Source organism: Bufo bufo, chromosome 4, assembly GCF_905171765.1.
Source record: "Bufo bufo chromosome 4, aBufBuf1.1, whole genome shotgun sequence".
NCBI classification, from domain to species: domain Eukaryota; kingdom Metazoa; phylum Chordata; class Amphibia; order Anura; family Bufonidae; genus Bufo; species Bufo bufo.
The window spans coordinates 633560065-633576200 of record NC_053392.1 but is presented as its reverse complement, the minus strand read 5'-3'; the positions used below and the strand labels follow the sequence as shown (position 1 = coordinate 633576200).

General features: G+C 50.1%; 1 protein-coding gene across 1 annotated transcript in view; it reads left to right on the top strand.

The window, feature by feature from the left end:
* The window catches only part of LOC120999406 (solute carrier family 22 member 7-like), a 136015-nt gene that overhangs the window by 34385 nt on the left and 85494 nt on the right, over window positions 1–16136 (top strand). Inside the window, exon 3 of the mRNA XM_040430288.1 lies at window positions 15814–15968. Coding sequence (XP_040286222.1) covers window positions 15814–15968 — 155 coding nt within the window. The remainder of the gene's footprint in view (window positions 1–15813; window positions 15969–16136) is intronic.

Below are 16136 nucleotides of genomic sequence, written 5' to 3'. Positions count from 1 at the left end.
ACAGATGAATGGTAATAGATGTAGTGTGAGGCAGAGGAGTAGTCAGGGCACAGTCCAGGTCCGGTGACAGATGAATGGTAATAGATGTAGTGTGAGGCAGAGGAGTAGTCAGGGCACAGTCCAGGTCGGTAACAGATGAATGGTAATAGATGTAGTGTGAGGCAGAGGAGTAGTCAGGGCACAGTCCAGGTCCGGTGACAGATGAATGGTAATAGGTGTAGTGTGAGGCAGAGGAGTAGTCAGGGCACAGTCCAGGTCCGGTGACAGATGAATGGTAATAGATGTAGTGTGAGGCAGAGGAGTAGTCAGGGCACAGTCCAGGTCCGGTGACAGATGAATGGTAATAGATGTAGTGTGAGGCAGAGGAGTAGTCAGGGCACAGTCCAGGTCCGGTAACAGATGAATGGTAATAGATGTAGTGTGAGGCAGAGGAGTAGTCAGGGCACAGTCCAGGTCCGGTGACAGATGAATGGTAATAGATGTAGTGTGAGGCAGAGGAGTAGTCAGGGCACAGTCCAGGTCCGGTATCAGATGAATGGTAATAGATGTAGTGTGAGGCAGAGGAGTAGTCAGGGAACAGTCCAGGTCCGGTGACAGATGAATGGTAATAGATGTAGTGTGAGGCAGAGGAATAGTCAGGGCACAGTCCAGGTCCGGTAACAGATGAATGGTAATAGATGTAGTGTGAGGCAGAGGAGTAGTCAGGGCACAGTCCAGGTCCGGTAACAGATGAATGGTAATAGATGTAGTGTGAGGCAGAGGAGTAGTCAGGGCACAGTCCAGGTCCGGTGACAGATGAATGGTAATAGATGTAGTGTCAGGCAGAGGAGTAGTCAGGGCACAGTCCAGGTCCGGTGACAGATGAATGGTAATAGATGTAGTGTGAGGCAGAGGAGTAGTCAGGGCACAGTCCAGGTCCGGTGACAGATGAATAGTAATAGATGTAGTGTGAGGCAGAGGAGTAGTCAGGGCACAGTCCAGGTCCGGTAACAGATGAATGGTAATAGATGTAGTGTGAGGCAGAGGAGTAGTCAGGGCACAGTCCAGGTCCGGTAACAGATGAATGGTAATAGATGTAGTGTGAGGCAGAGGAGTAGTCAGGACACAGTCCAGGTCCGGTGACAGATGAATGGTAATAGATGTAGTGTGAGGCAGAGGAGTAGTCAGGGCACAGTCCAGGTCCGGTAACAGATGAATGGTAATAGATGTAGTGTGAGGCAGAGGAGTAGTCAGGGCACAGTCCAGGTCCGGTGACAGATGAATGGTAATAGATGTAGTGTGAGGCAGAGGAGTAGTCAGGGAACAGTCCAGGTCCGGTAACAGATGAATGGTAATAGATGTAGTGTGAGGCAGAGGAGTAGTCAGGGAACAGTCCAGGTCCGGTAACAGATGAATGGTAATAGATGTAGTGTGAGGCAGAGGAGTAGTCAGGGCACAGTCCAGGTCCGGTAACAGATGAATGGTAATAGATGTAGTGTGAGGCAGAGGAGTAGTCAGGGAACAGTCCAGGTCCGGTAACAGATGAATGGTAATAGATGTAGTGTGAGGCAGAGGAGTAGTCAGGGCACAGTCCAGGTCCGGTGACAGATGAATGGTAATAGATGTAGTGTGAGGCAGAGGAGTAGTCAGGGCACAGTCCAGGTCCGGTGACAGATGAATGGTAATAGATGTAGTGTGAGGCAGAGGAATAGTCAGGGCACAGTCCAGGTCCGGTAACAGATGAATGGTAATAGATGTAGTGTGAGGCAGAGGAGTAGTCAGGGCACAGTCCAGGTCCGGTAACAGATGAATGGTAATAGATGTAGTGTGAGGCAGAGGAGTAGTCAGGGCACAGTCCAGGTCCGGTGACAGATGAATGGTAATAGATGTAGTGGTCAGGCAGAGGAGTAGTCAGGGCACAGTCCAGGTCCGGTGACAGATGAATGGTAATAGATGTAGTGTGAGGCAGAGGAGTAGTCAGGGCACAGTCCAGGTCCGGTAACAGATGAATGGTAATAGATGTAGTGTGAGGCAGAGGAGTAGTCAGGACACAGTCCAGGTCCGGTGACAGATGAATGGTAATAGATGTAGTGTGAGGCAGAGGAGTAGTCAGGGCACAGTCCAGGTCCGGTGACAGATGAATAGTAATAGATGTAGTGTGAGGCAGAGGAGTAGTCAGGGCACAGTCCAGGTCCGGTAACAGATGAATGGTAATAGATGTAGTGTGAGGCAGAGGAGTAGTCAGGGCACAGTCCAGGTCCGGTAACAGATGAATGGTAATAGATGTAGTGTGAGGCAGAGGAGTAGTCAGGGCACAGTCCAGGTCCGGTGACAGATGAATGGTAATAGATGTAGTGTGAGGCAGAGGAGTAGTCAGGGAACAGTCCAGGTCCGGTAACAGATGAATGGTAATAGATGTAGTGTGAGGCAGAGGAGTAGTCAGGGAACAGTCCAGGTCCGGTAACAGATGAATGGTAATAGATGTAGTGTGAGGCAGAGGAGTAGTCAGGGCACAGTCCAGGTCCGGTAACAGATGAATGGTAATAGATGTAGTGTGAGGCAGAGGAGTAGTCAGGGAACAGTCCAGGTCCGGTAACAGATGAATGGTAATAGATGTAGTGTGAGGCAGAGGAGTAGTCAGGGCACAGTCCAGGTCCGGTGACAGATGAATGGTAATAGATGTAGTGTGAGGCAGAGGAGTAGTCAGGGCACAGTCCAGGTCCGGTGACAGATGAATGGTAAAGATGTAGTGTGAGGCAGAGGAGTAGTCAGGGCACAGTCCAGGTCCGGTAACAGATGAATGGTAATAGATGTAGTGTGAGGCAGAGGAGTAGTCAGGGAACAGTCCAGGTCCGGTAACAGATGAATGGTAATAGATGTAGTGTGAGGCAGAGGAGTAGTCAGGGCACAGTCCAGGTCCGGTAACAGATGAATGGTAATAGGTGTAGTGTGAGGCAGAGGAGTAGTCAGGGCACAGTCCAGGTCCGGTAACAGATGAATGGTAATAGATGTAGTGTGAGGCAGAGGAGTAGTCAGGGCACAGTCCAGGTCCGGTAACAGATGAATGGTAATAGATGTAGTGTCAGGCAGAGGAGTAGTCAGGGCACAGTCCAGGTCCGGTGACAGATGAATGGTAATAGATGTAGTGTGAGGCAGAGGAGTAGTCAGGGAACAGTCCAGGTCCGGTAACAGATGAATGGTAATAGATGTAGTGTCAGGCAGAGGAGTAGTCAGGGCACAGTCCAGGTCCGGTGACAGATGAATGGTAATAGATGTAGTGTCAGGCAGAGGAGTAGTCAGGGCACAGTCCAGGTCCGGTGACAGATGAATGGTAATAGATGTAGTGTGAGGCAGAGGAGTAGTCAGGGCACAGTCCAGGTCCGGTAACAGATGAATGGTAATAGATGTAGTGTGAGGCAGAGGAGTAGTCAGGGAACAGTCCAGGTCCGGTAACAGATGAATGGTAATAGATGTAGTGTGAGGCAGAGGAGTAGTCAGGGCACAGTCCAGGTCCGGTGACAGATGAATGGTAATAGATGTAGTGTGAGGCAGAGGAGTAGTCAGGGAACAGTCCAGGTCCGGTGACAGATGAATGGTAATAGATGTAGTGTGAGGCAGAGGAGTAGTCAGGGCACAGTCCAGGTCCGGTAACAGATGAATGGTAATAGATGTAGTGTGAGGCAGAGGAGTAGTCAGGGAACAGTCCAGGTCCGGTAACAGATGAATGGTAATAGGTGTAGTGTGAGGCAGAGGAGTAGTCAGGGAACAGTCCAGGTCCGGTGACAGATGAAGGGTAATAGATGTAGTGTGAGGCAGAGGAGTAGTCAGGGCACAGTCCAGGTCCGGTAACAGATGAATGGTAATAGATGTAGTGTGAGGCAGAGGAGTAGTCAGGGAACAGTCCAGGTCCGGTGACAGATGAATGGTAATAGATGTAGTGTGAGGCAGAGGAGTAGTCAGGGCACAGTCCAGGTCCGGTAACAGATGAATGGTAATAGATGTAGTGTGAGGCGGAGGAGTAGTCAGGGCACAGTCCAGGTCCGGTAACAGATGAATGGTAATAGATGTAGTGTGAGGCAGAGGAGTAGTCAGGGCACAGTCCAGGTCCGGTAACAGATGAATGGTAATAGATGTAGTGTGAGGCAGAGGAGTAGTCAGGGCACAGTCCAAGTCCGGTAACAGATGAATGGTAATAGATGTAGTGTGAGGCAGAGGAGTAGTCAGGGCACAGTCCAGGTCCGGTAACAGATGAATGGTAATAGATGTAGTGTGAGGCAGAGGAGTAGTCAGGACACAGTCCAGGTCCGGTAACAGATGAATGGTAATAGATGTAGTGTGAGGCAGAGGAGTAGTCGGGGCACAGTCCAGGTCCGGTGACAGATGAATGGTAATAGATGTAGTGTGAGGCAGAGGAGTAGTCAGGGCACAGTCCAGGTCCGGTGACAGATGAATGGTAATAGATGTAGTGTGAGGCAGAGGAGTAGTCAGGGCACAGTCCAGGTCCGGTAACAGATGAATGGTAATAGATGTAGTGTGAGGCAGAGGAGTAGTCAGGGCACAGTCCAGGTCCGGTGACAGATGAATGGTAATAGGTGTAGTGTGAGGCAGAGAGTAGTCAGGGCACAGTCCAGGTCCGGTAACAGATGAATGGTAATAGATGTAGTGTGAGGCAGAGGAGTAGTCAGGGCACAGTCCAGGTCCGGTGACAGATGAATGGTAATAGATGTAGTGTGAGGCAGAGGAGTAGTCAGGGCACAGTCCAGGTCCGGTGACAGATGAATGGTAATAGATGTAGTGTGAGGCAGAGGAGTAGTCAGGGCACAGTCCAGGTCCGGTAACAGATGAATGGTAATAGATGTAGTGTGAGGCAGAGGAGTAGTCAGGGCACAGTCCAGGTCCGGTGACAGATGAATGGTAATAGATGTAGTGTGAGGCAGAGGAGTAGTCAGGGCACAGTCCAGGTCCGGTGACAGATGAATGGTAATAGATGTAGTGTGAGGCAGAGGAGTAGTCAGGGCACAGTGCAGGTCCGGTAACAGATGAATGGTAATAGATGTAGTGTGAGGCAGAGGAGTAGTCAGGGCACAGTCCAGGTCCGGTAACAGATGAATGGTAATAGATGTAGTGTCAGGCAGAGGAGTAGTCAGGGCACAGTCCAGGTCCGGTGACAGATGAATGGTAATAGATGTAGTGTGAGGCAGAGGAGTAGTCAGGGCACAGTCCAGGTCCGGTAACAGATGAATGGTAATAGATGTAGTGTGAGGCAGAGGAGTAGTCAGGGAACAGTCCAGGTCCGGTGACAGATGAAGGGTAATAGATGTAGTGTGAGGCAGAGGAGTAGGTCAGGGCACAGTCCAGGTCCGGTAACAGATGAATGGTAATAGATGTAGTGTGAGGCAGAGGAGTAGTCAGGGAACAGTCCAGGTCCGGTGACAGATGAATGGTAATAGATGTAGTGTGAGGCAGAGGAGTAGTCAGGGCACAGTCCAGGTCCGGTAACAGATGAATGGTAATAGATGTAGTGTGAGGCAGAGGAGTAGTCAGGGCACAGTCCAGGTCCGGTAACAGATGAATGGTAATAGATGTAGTGTGAGGCAGAGGAGTAGTCAGGGCACAGTCCAGGTCCGGTAACAGATGAATGGTAATAGATGTAGTGTGAGGCAGAGGAGTAGTCAGGACACAGTCCAGGTCCGGTAACAGATGAATGGTAATAGATGTAGTGTGAGGCAGAGGAGTAGTCGGGGCACAGTCCAGGTCCGGTGACAGATGAATGGTAATAGATGTAGTGTGAGGCAGAGGAGTAGTCAGGGCACAGTCCAGGTCCGGTGACAGATGAATGGTAATAGATGTAGTGTGCGGCAGAGGAGTAGTCAGGGCACAGTCCAGGTCCGGTAACAGATGAATGGTAATAGATGTAGTGTGAGGCAGAGGAGTAGTCAGGGCACAGTCTAGGTCCGGTGACAGATGAATGGTAATAGGTGTAGTGTGAGGCAGAGGAGTAGTCAGGGCACAGTCCAGGTCCGGTAACAGATGAATGGTAATAGATGTAGTGTGAGGCAGAGGAGTAGTCAGGGCACAGTCCAGGTCCGGTGACAGATGAATGGTAATAGATGTAGTGTGAGGCAGAGGAGTAGTCAGGGCACAGTCCAGGTCCGGTAACAGATGAATGGTAATAGATGTAGTGTGAGGCAGAGGAGTAGTCAGGGCACAGTCCAGGTCCGGTAACAGATGAATGGTAATAGATGTAGTGTGAGGCAGAGGAGTAGTCAGGACACAGTCCAGGTCCGGTAACAGATGAATGGTAATAGATGTAGTGTGAGGCAGAGGAGTAGTCGGGGCACAGTCCAGGTCCGGTGACAGATGAATGGTAATAGATGTAGTGTGAGGCAGAGGAGTAGTCAGGGCACAGTCCAGGTCCGGTATCAGATGAATGGTAATAGATGTAGTGTGAGGCAGAGGAGTAGTCAGGGCACAGTCCAGGTCCGGTGACAGATGAATGGTAATAGATGTAGTGTGAGGCAGAGGAATAGTCAGGGCACAGTCCAGGTCCGGTAACAGATGAATGGTAATAGATGTAGTGTGAGGCAGAGGAGTAGTCAGGGCACAGTCCAGGTCCGGTAACAGATGAATGGTAATAGATGTAGTGTGAGGCAGAGGAGTAGTCAGGGCACAGTCCAGGTCCGGTGACAGATGAATGGTAATAGATGTAGTGTCAGGCAGAGGAGTAGTCAGGGCACAGTCCAGGTCCGGTGACAGATGAATGGTAATAGATGTAGTGTGAGGCAGAGGAGTAGTCAGGGCACAGTCCAGGTCCGGTGACAGATGAATAGTAATAGATGTAGTGTGAGGCAGAGGAGTAGTCAGGGCACAGTCCAGGTCCGGTAACAGATGAATGGTAATAGATGTAGTGTGAGGCAGAGGAGTAGTCAGGGCACAGTCCAGGTCCGGTAACAGATGAATGGTAATAGATGTAGGTGTGAGGCAGAGGAGTAGTCAGGACACAGTCCAGGTCCGGTGACAGATGAATGGTAATAGATGTAGTGTGAGGCAGAGGAGTAGTCAGGGCACAGTCCAGGTCCGGTAACAGATGAATGGTAATAGATGTAGTGTGAGGCAGAGGAGTAGTCAGGGCACAGTCCAGGTCCGGTGACAGATGAATGGTAATAAATGTAGTGTGAGGCAGAGGAGTAGTCAGGGAACAGTCCAGGTCCGGTAACAGATGAATGGTAATAGATGTAGTGTGAGGCAGAGGAGTAGTCAGGGAACAGTCCAGGTCCGGTAACAGATGAATGGTAATAGATGTAGTGTGAGGCAGAGGAGTAGTCAGGGCACAGTCCAGGTCCGGTAACAGATGAATGGTAATAGATGTAGTGTGAGGCAGAGGAGTAGTCAGGGAACAGTCCAGGTCCGGTAACAGATGAATGGTAATAGATGTAGTGTGAGGCAGAGGAGTAGTCAGGGCACAGTCCAGGTCCGGTGACAGATGAATGGTAATAGATGTAGTGTGAGGCAGAGGAGTAGTCAGGGCACAGTCCAGGTCCGGTGACAGATGAATGGTAATAGATGTAGTGTGAGGCAGAGGAGTAGTCAGGGCACAGTCCAGGTCCGGTAACAGATGAATGGTAATAGATGTAGTGTGAGGCAGAGGAGTAGTCAGGGAACAGTCCAGGTCCGGTAACAGATGAATGGTAATAGATGTAGTGTGAGGCAGAGGAGTAGTCAGGGCACAGTCCAGGTCCGGTAACAGATGAATGGTAATAGGTGTAGTGTGAGGCAGAGGAGTAGTCAGGGCACAGTCCAGGTCCGGTGACAGATGAATGGTAATAGTTGTAGTGTGAGGCAGAGCAGTAGTCAGGGCACAGTCCAGGTCCGGTACAGATGAATGGTAATAGATGTAGTGTGAGGCAGAGGAGTAGTCAGGGAACAGTCCAGGTCCGGTAACAGATGAATGGTAATAGATGTAGTGTGAGGCAGAGGAGTAGTCAGGGCACAGTCCAGGTCCGTGACAGATGAATGGTAATAGATGTAGTGTGAGGCAGAGGAGTAGTCAGGGCACAGTCCAGGTCCGGTGACAGATGAATGGTAATAGATGTAGTGTGAGGCAGAGGAGTAGTCAGGGCACAGTCCAGGTCCGGTAACAGATGAATGGTAATAGATGTAGTGTGAGGCAGAGGAGTAGTCAGGGAACAGTCCAGGTCCGGTAACAGATGAATGGTAATAGATGTAGTGTGAGGCAGAGGAGTAGTCAGGGCACAGTCCAGGTCCGGTAACAGATGAATGGTAATAGGTGTAGTGTGAGGCAGAGGAGTAGTCAGGGCACAGTCCAGGTCCGGTAACAGATGAATGGTAATAGTTGTAGTGTGAGGCAGAGGAGTAGTCAGGGCACAGTCCAGGTCCGGTAACAGATGAATGGTAATAGATGTAGTGTGAGGCAGAGGAGTAGTCAGGGGCACAGTCCAGGTCCGGTAACAGATGAATGGTAATAGATGTAGTGTGAGGCAGAGGAGTAGTCAGGGCACAGTCCAGGTCCGGTAACAGATGAATGGTAATAGATGTAGTGTGAGGCAGAGGAGTAGTCAGGGAACAGTCCAGGTCCGGTAACAGATGAATGGTAATAGATGTAGTGTGAGGCAGAGGAGTAGTCAGGGCACAGTCCAGGTCAGGTGACAGATGAATGGTAATAGATGTAGTGTGAGGCAGAGGAGTAGTCAGGGAACAGTCCAGGTCCGGTAACAGATGAATGGTAATAGATGTAGTGTGAGGCAGAGGACTAGTCAGAAGACATCCCAGGTCCGGTAACAGATGAATGGTAATAGATGTAGTGTGAGGCAGAGGAGTAGTCAGGGCACAGTCCAGGTCCGGTAACAGATGAATGGTAATAGATGTAGTGTGAGGCAGAGGAGTAGTCAGGGCACAGTCCAGGTCCGGTAACAGATGAATGGTAATAGATGTAGTGTGAGGCAGAGGAGTAGTCAGGGAACAGTCCAGGTCCGGTAACAGATGAATGGTAATAGGTGTAGTGTGAGGCAGAGGAGTAGTCAGGGCACAGTCCAGGTCCGGTGACAGATGAATGGTAATAGATGTAGTGTGAGGCAGAGGAGTAGTCAGGGCACAGTCCAGGTCCGGTAACAGATGAATGGTAATAGATGTAGTGTGAGGCAGAGGAGTAGTCAGGGCACAGTCCAGGTCCGGTGACAGATAAATGGTAATAGATGTAGTGTGAGGCAGAGGAGTAGTCAGGGCACAGTCCAGGTCCGGTAACAGATGAATGGTAATAGATGTAGTTTGAGGCAGAGGAGTAGTCAGGGCACAGTCCAGGTCCGGTAACAGATGAATGGTAATAGATGTAGTGTGAGGCAGAGGAGTAGTCAGGGCACAGTCCAGGTCCGGTAACAGATGAATGGTAATAGATGTAGTGTGAGGCAGAGGAGTAGTCAGGGCACAGTCCAGGTCCGGTAACAGATGAATGGTAATAGATGTAGTTTGAGGCAGAGGAGTAGTCAGGGCACAGTCCAGGTCCGGTAACAGATGAATGGTAATAGATGTAGTGTGAGGCAGAGGAGTAGTCAGGGCACAGTCCAGGTCCGGTGACAGATAAATGGTAATAGATGTAGTGTGAGGCAGAGGAGTAGTCAGGGCACAGTCCAGGTCCGGTAACAGATGAATGGTAATAGATGTAGTTTGAGGCAGAGGAGTAGTCAGGGCACAGTCCAGGTCCGGTAACAGATGAATGGTAATAGATGTAGTGTGAGGCAGAGGAGTAGTCAGGGCACAGTCCAGGTCCGGTAACAGATGAATGGTAATAGATGTAGTGTGAGGCAGAGGAGTAGTCAGGGCACAGTCCAGGTCCGGTAACAGATGAATGGTAATAGATGTAGTGTGAGGCAGAGGAGTAGTCAGGGCACAGTCCAGGTCCGGTAACAGATGAATGGTAATAGGTGTAGTGTGAGGCAGAGGAGTAGTCAGGGCACAGTCCAGGTCCGGTAACAGATGAATGGTAATAGATGTAGTGTGAGGCAGAGGAGTAGTCAGGGCACAGTCCAGGTCCGGTAACAGATAAATGGTAATAGATGTAGTGTGAGGCAGAGGAGTAGTCAGGGCACAGTCCAGGTCCGGTAACAGATGAATGGTAATAGATGTAGTGTGAGGCAGAGGAGTAGTCAGGGCACAGTCCAGGTCCGGTAACAGATGAATGGTAATAGATGTAGTGTGAGGCAGAGGAGTAGTCCGGGAACAGTCCAGGTCCGGTAACAGATGAATGGTAATAGGTGTAGTGTGAGGCAGAGGAGTAGTCAGGGCACAGTCCAGGTCCGGTAACAGATGAATGGTAATACATGTAGTGTGAGGCAGAGGAGTAGTCAGGGCACAGTCCAGGTCCGGTAACAGATGAATGGTAATAGATGTAGTGTGAGGCAGAGGAGTAGTCAGGGCACAGTCCAGGTCCGGTAACAGATGAATGGTAATAGATGTAGTGTGAGGCAGAGGAGTATCAGGACACAGTCCAGGTCCGGTAACAGATGAATGGTAATAGATGTAGTGTGAGGCAGAGGAGTAGTCGGGGCACAGTCCAGGTCCGGTGACAGATGAATGGTAATAGATGTAGTGTGAGGCAGAGGAGTAGTCAGGGCACAGTCCAGGTCCGGTATCAGATGAATGGTAATAGATGTAGTGTGAGGCAGAGGAGTAGTCAGGGCACAGTCCAGGTCCGGTGACAGATGAATGGTAATAGATGTAGTGTGAGGCAGAGGAATAGTCAGGGCACAGTCCAGGTCCGGTAACAGATGAATGGTAATAGATGTAGTGTGAGGCAGAGGAGTAGTCAGGGCACAGTCCAGGTCCGGTAACAGATGAATGGTAATAGATGTAGTGTGAGGCAGAGGAGTAGTCAGGGCACAGTCCAGGTCCGGTGACAGATGAATGGTAATAGATGTAGTGTCAGGCAGAGGAGTAGTCAGGGCACAGTCCAGGTCCGGTGACAGATGAATGGTAATAGATGTAGTGTGAGGCAGAGGAGTAGTCAGGGCACAGTCCAGGTCCGGTGACAGATGAATAGTAATAGATGTAGTGTGAGGCAGAGGAGTAGTCAGGGCACAGTCCAGGTCCGGTAACAGATGAATGGTAATAGATGTAGTGTGAGGCAGAGGAGTAGTCAGGGCACAGTCCAGGTCCGGTAACAGATGAATGGTAATAGATGTAGTGTGAGGCAGAGGAGTAGTCAGGGCACAGTCCAGGTCCGGTGACAGATGAATGGTAATAGATGTAGTGTGAGGCAGAGGAGTAGTCAGGGCACAGTCCAGGTCCGGTAACAGATGAATGGTAATAGATGTAGTGTGAGGCAGAGGAGTAGTCAGGGCACAGTCCAGGTCCGGTGACAGATGAATGGTAATAAATGTAGTGTGAGGCAGAGGAGTAGTCAGGGAACAGTCCAGGTCCGGTGACAGATGAATGGTAATAGATGTAGTGTGAGGCAGAGGAGTAGTCAGGGAACAGTCCAGGTCCGGTAACAGATGAATGGTAATAGATGTAGTGTGAGGCAGAGGAGTAGTCAGGGCACAGTCCAGGTCCGGTAACAGATGAATGGTAATAGATGTAGTGTGAGGCAGAGGAGTAGTCAGGGCACAGTCCAGGTCCGGTAACAGATGAATGGTAATAGATGTAGTGTGAGGCAGAGGAGTAGTCAGGGCACAGTCCAGGTCCGGTGACAGATGAATGGTAATAGATGTAGTGTGAGGCAGAGGAGTAGTCAGGGCACAGTCCAGGTCCGGTGACAGATGAATGGTAATAGATGTAGTGTGAGGCAGAGGAGTAGTCAGGGCACAGTCCAGGTCCGGTAACAGATGAATGGTAATAGATGTAGTGTGAGGCAGAGGAGTAGTCAGGGAACAGTCCAGGTCCGGTAACAGATGAATGGTAATAGATGTAGTGTGAGGCAGAGGAGTAGTCAGGGCACAGTCCAGGTCCGGTAACAGATGAATGGTAAATAGGTGTAGTGTGAGGCAGGGGAGTAGTCAGGGCACAGTCCAGGTCCGGTGACAGATGAATGGTAATAGTTGTAGTGTGAGGCAGAGCAGTAGTCAGGGCACAGTCCAGGTCCGGTAACAGATGAATGGTAATAGATGTAGTGTGAGGCAGAGGAGTAGTCAGGGAACAGTCCAGGTCCGGTAACAGATGAATGGTAATAGATGTAGTGTGAGGCAGAGGAGTAGTCAGGGCACAGTCCAGGTCCGGTGACAGATGAATGGTAATAGATGTAGTGTGAGGCAGAGGAGTAGTCAGGGCACAGTCCAGGTCCGGTGACAGATGAATGGTAATAGATGTAGTGTGAGGCAGAGGAGTAGTCAGGGCACAGTCCAGGTCCGGTAACAGATGAATGGTAATAGATGTAGTGTGAGGCAGAGGAGTAGTCAGGGAACAGTCCAGGTCCGGTAACAGATGAATGGTAATAGATGTAGTGTGAGGCAGAGGAGTAGTCAGGGCACAGTCCAGGTCCGGTAACAGATGAATGGTAATAGGTGTAGTGTGAGGCAGAGGAGTAGTCAGGGCACAGTCCAGGTCCGGTGACAGATGAATGGTAATAGTTGTAGTGTGAGGCAGAGCAGTAGTCAGGGCACAGTCCAGGTCCGGTAACAGATGAATGGTAATAGATGTAGTGTGAGGCAGAGGAGTAGTCAGGGAACAGTCCAGGTCCGGTAACAGATGAATGGTAATAGATGTAGTGTGAGGCAGAGGAGTAGTCAGGGCACAGTCCAGGTCCGGTGACAGATGAATGGTAATAGATGTAGTGTGAGGCAGAGGAGTAGTCAGGGCACAGTCCAGGTCCGGTGACAGATGAATGGTAATAGATGTAGTGTGAGGCAGAGGAGTAGTCAGGGCACAGTCCAGGTCCGGTAACAGATGAATGGTAATAGATGTAGTGTGAGGCAGAGGAGTAGTCAGGGAACAGTCCAGGTCCGGTAACAGATGAATGGTAATAGATGTAGTGTGAGGCAGAGGAGTAGTCAGGGCACAGTCCAGGTCCGGTAACAGATGAATGGTAATAGGTGTAGTGTGAGGCAGAGGAGTAGTCAGGGCACAGTCCAGGTCCGGTGACAGATGAATGGTAATAGTTGTAGTGTGAGGCAGAGGAGTAGTCAGGGCACAGTCCAGGTCCGGTAACAGATGAATGGTAATAGATGTAGTGTGAGGCAGAGGAGTAGTCAGGGCACAGTCCAGGTCCGGTAACAGATGAATGGTAATAGATGTAGTGTGAGGCAGAGGAGTAGTCAGGGAACAGTCCAGGTCCGGTAACAGATGAATGGTAATAGATGTAGTGTGAGGCAGAGGAGTAGTCAGGGCACAGTCCAGGTCAGGTGACAGATGAATGGTAATAGATGTAGTGTGAGGCAGAGGAGTAGTCAGGGAACAGTCCAGGTCCGGTAACAGATGAATGGTAATAGATGTAGTGTGAGGCAGAGGACTAGTCAGAAGACATCCCAGGTCCGGTAACAGATGAATGGTAATAGATGTAGTGTGAGGCAGAGGAGTAGTCAGGGCACAGTCCAGGTCCGGTAACAGATGAATGGTAATAGATGTAGTGTGAGGCAGAGGAGTAGTCAGGGCACAGTCCAGGTCCGGTAACAGATGAATGGTAATAGATGTAGTGTGAGGCAGAGGAGTAGTCAGGGAACAGTCCAGGTCCGGTAACAGATGAATGGTAATAGATGTAGTGTGAGGCAGAGGAGTAGTCAGGGCACAGTCCAGGTCCGGTGACAGATGAATGGTAATAGATGTAGTGTGAGGCAGAGGAGTAGTCAGGGCACAGTCCAGGTCCGGTAACAGATGAATGGTAATAGATGTAGTGTGAGGCAGAGGAGTAGTCAGGGCACAGTCCAGGTCCGGTGACAGATAAATGGTAATAGATGTAGTGTGAGGCAGAGGAGTAGTCAGGGCACAGTCCAGGTCCGGTAACAGATGAATGGTAATAGATGTAGTTTGAGGCAGAGGAGTAGTCAGGGCACAGTCCAGGTCCGGTAACAGATGAATGGTAATAGATGTAGTGTGAGGCAGAGGAGTAGTCAGGGCACAGTCCAGGTCCGGTAACAGATGAATGGTAATAGATGTAGTGTGAGGCAGAGGAGTAGTCAGGGCACAGTCCAGGTCCGGTAACAGATGAATGGTAATAGATGTAGTTTGAGGCAGAGGAGTAGTCAGGGCACAGTCCAGGTCCGGTAACAGATGAATGGTAATAGATGTAGTGTGAGGCAGAGGAGTAGTCAGGGCACAGTCCAGGTCCGGTGACAGATAAATGGTAATAGATGTAGTGTGAGGCAGAGGAGTAGTCAGGGCACAGTCCAGGTCCGGTAACAGATGAATGGTAATAGATGTAGTTTGAGGCAGAGGAGTAGTCAGGGCACAGTCCAGGTCCGGTAACAGATGAATGGTAATAGGTGTAGTGTGAGGCAGAGGAGTAGTCAGGGAACAGTCCAGGTCCGGTAACAGATGAATGGTAATAGATGTAGTGTGAGGCAGAGGAGTAGTCAGGGCACAGTCCAGGTCCGGTAACAGATGAATGGTAATAGATGTAGTGTGAGGCAGAGGAGTAGTCAGGGCACAGTCCAGGTCCGGTAACAGATGAATGGTAATAGGTGTAGTGTGAGGCAGAGGAGTAGTCAGGGCACAGTCCAGGTCCGGTGACAGATGAATGGTAATAGATGTAGTGTGAGGCAGAGGAGTAGTCAGGGCACAGTCCAGGTCCGGTAACAGATAAATGGTAATAGATGTAGTGTCAGGCAGAGGAGTAGTCAGGGCACAGTCAAGGTCCGGTAACAGATAAATGGTAATAGATGTAGTGTGAGGCAGAGGAGTAGTCAGGGCACAGTCCAGGTCCGGTAACAGATGAATGGTAATAGGTGTAGTGTGAGGCAGAGGAGTAGTCAGGGCACAGTCCAGGTCCGGTAACAGATGAATGGTAATACATGTAGAGTAAGGCAGAGGAGTAGTCAGGGCACAGTCCAGGTCCGGTAACAGATGAATGGTAATAGATGTAGTGTGAGGCAGAGGAGTAGTCAGGGAACAGTCCAGGTCCGGTAACAGATGAATGGTAATAGATGTAGTGTGAGGCAGAGGAGTAGTCAGGGCACAGTCCAGGTCCGGTAACAGATGAATAGTAATAGATGTAGTGTGAGGCAGAGGAGTAGTCAGGGCACAGTCCAGGTCCGGTAACAGATGAATGGTAATAGGTGTAGTGTGAGGCAGAGGAGTAGTCAGGGCACAGTCCAGGTCCGGTAACAGATGAATGGTAATAGGTGTAGTGTGAGGCAGAGGAGTAGTCAGGGCACAGTCCAGGTCCGGTGACAGATGAATGGTAATAGATGTAGTGTGAGGCAGAGGAGTAGTCAGGGCACAGTCCAGGTCCGGTAACAGATGAATGGTAATAGATGTAGTGTGAGGCAGAGGAGTAGTCAGGGCACAGTCCAGGTCCGGTAACAGATGAATGGTAATAGATGTAGTGTGAGGCAGAGGAGTAGTCTGGTAACAGATAAGCAGTTTGTAGGATTCCCAGGAGCGTTATCTGGACTAGAAGTTATCTGGTTTAAATTGGGAGTCCAAGGGGAGACAATCCATCAAGACTATCAAGGAGTTTTGTATCAGATTTAGGAACGGAGCTAAGTGAGAAGAGCTTCTTCCAGGAGTTTCTGGGGCCAAATCCTGACAAAACCTGTGTGTACCAGAAGGTTATCCACTGGGAGTGTGACCCCCCCATGTACACCCTCTGGAGGAGATAAGCGGTGTGTGATCAGTGAGATGGCTGCATGTCCACTGCTCTTTGTTTTGTAGTGCTCTGTCTCTTCCCAGGTTTGGTCGGAGGAAGATTCTACTGTTTTCCCTCCTGGTGAGCGCAGTGTTTGGAGTGATGTCTGCCCTCTCCACCTCATATATCATGTTCTCCATCTGTCGGCTGATCTGCGGTGTTGGCCTCATGGGGATGACGATGATCTCCATCTCCTTGGGTGAGTTAATTCGCTATGTGTGACATCAGTATATTGCCATCTGCAGAAATTGTGCTCAGTCTCAGGGGGTCGACGCCATCATAGTAGGTACCCCATGGCTCCGGCATGGATGCTGCCTCTGGTCCCTGTACAGATTGCAGCCTGTATTACTGTATAACACTAGTTCTG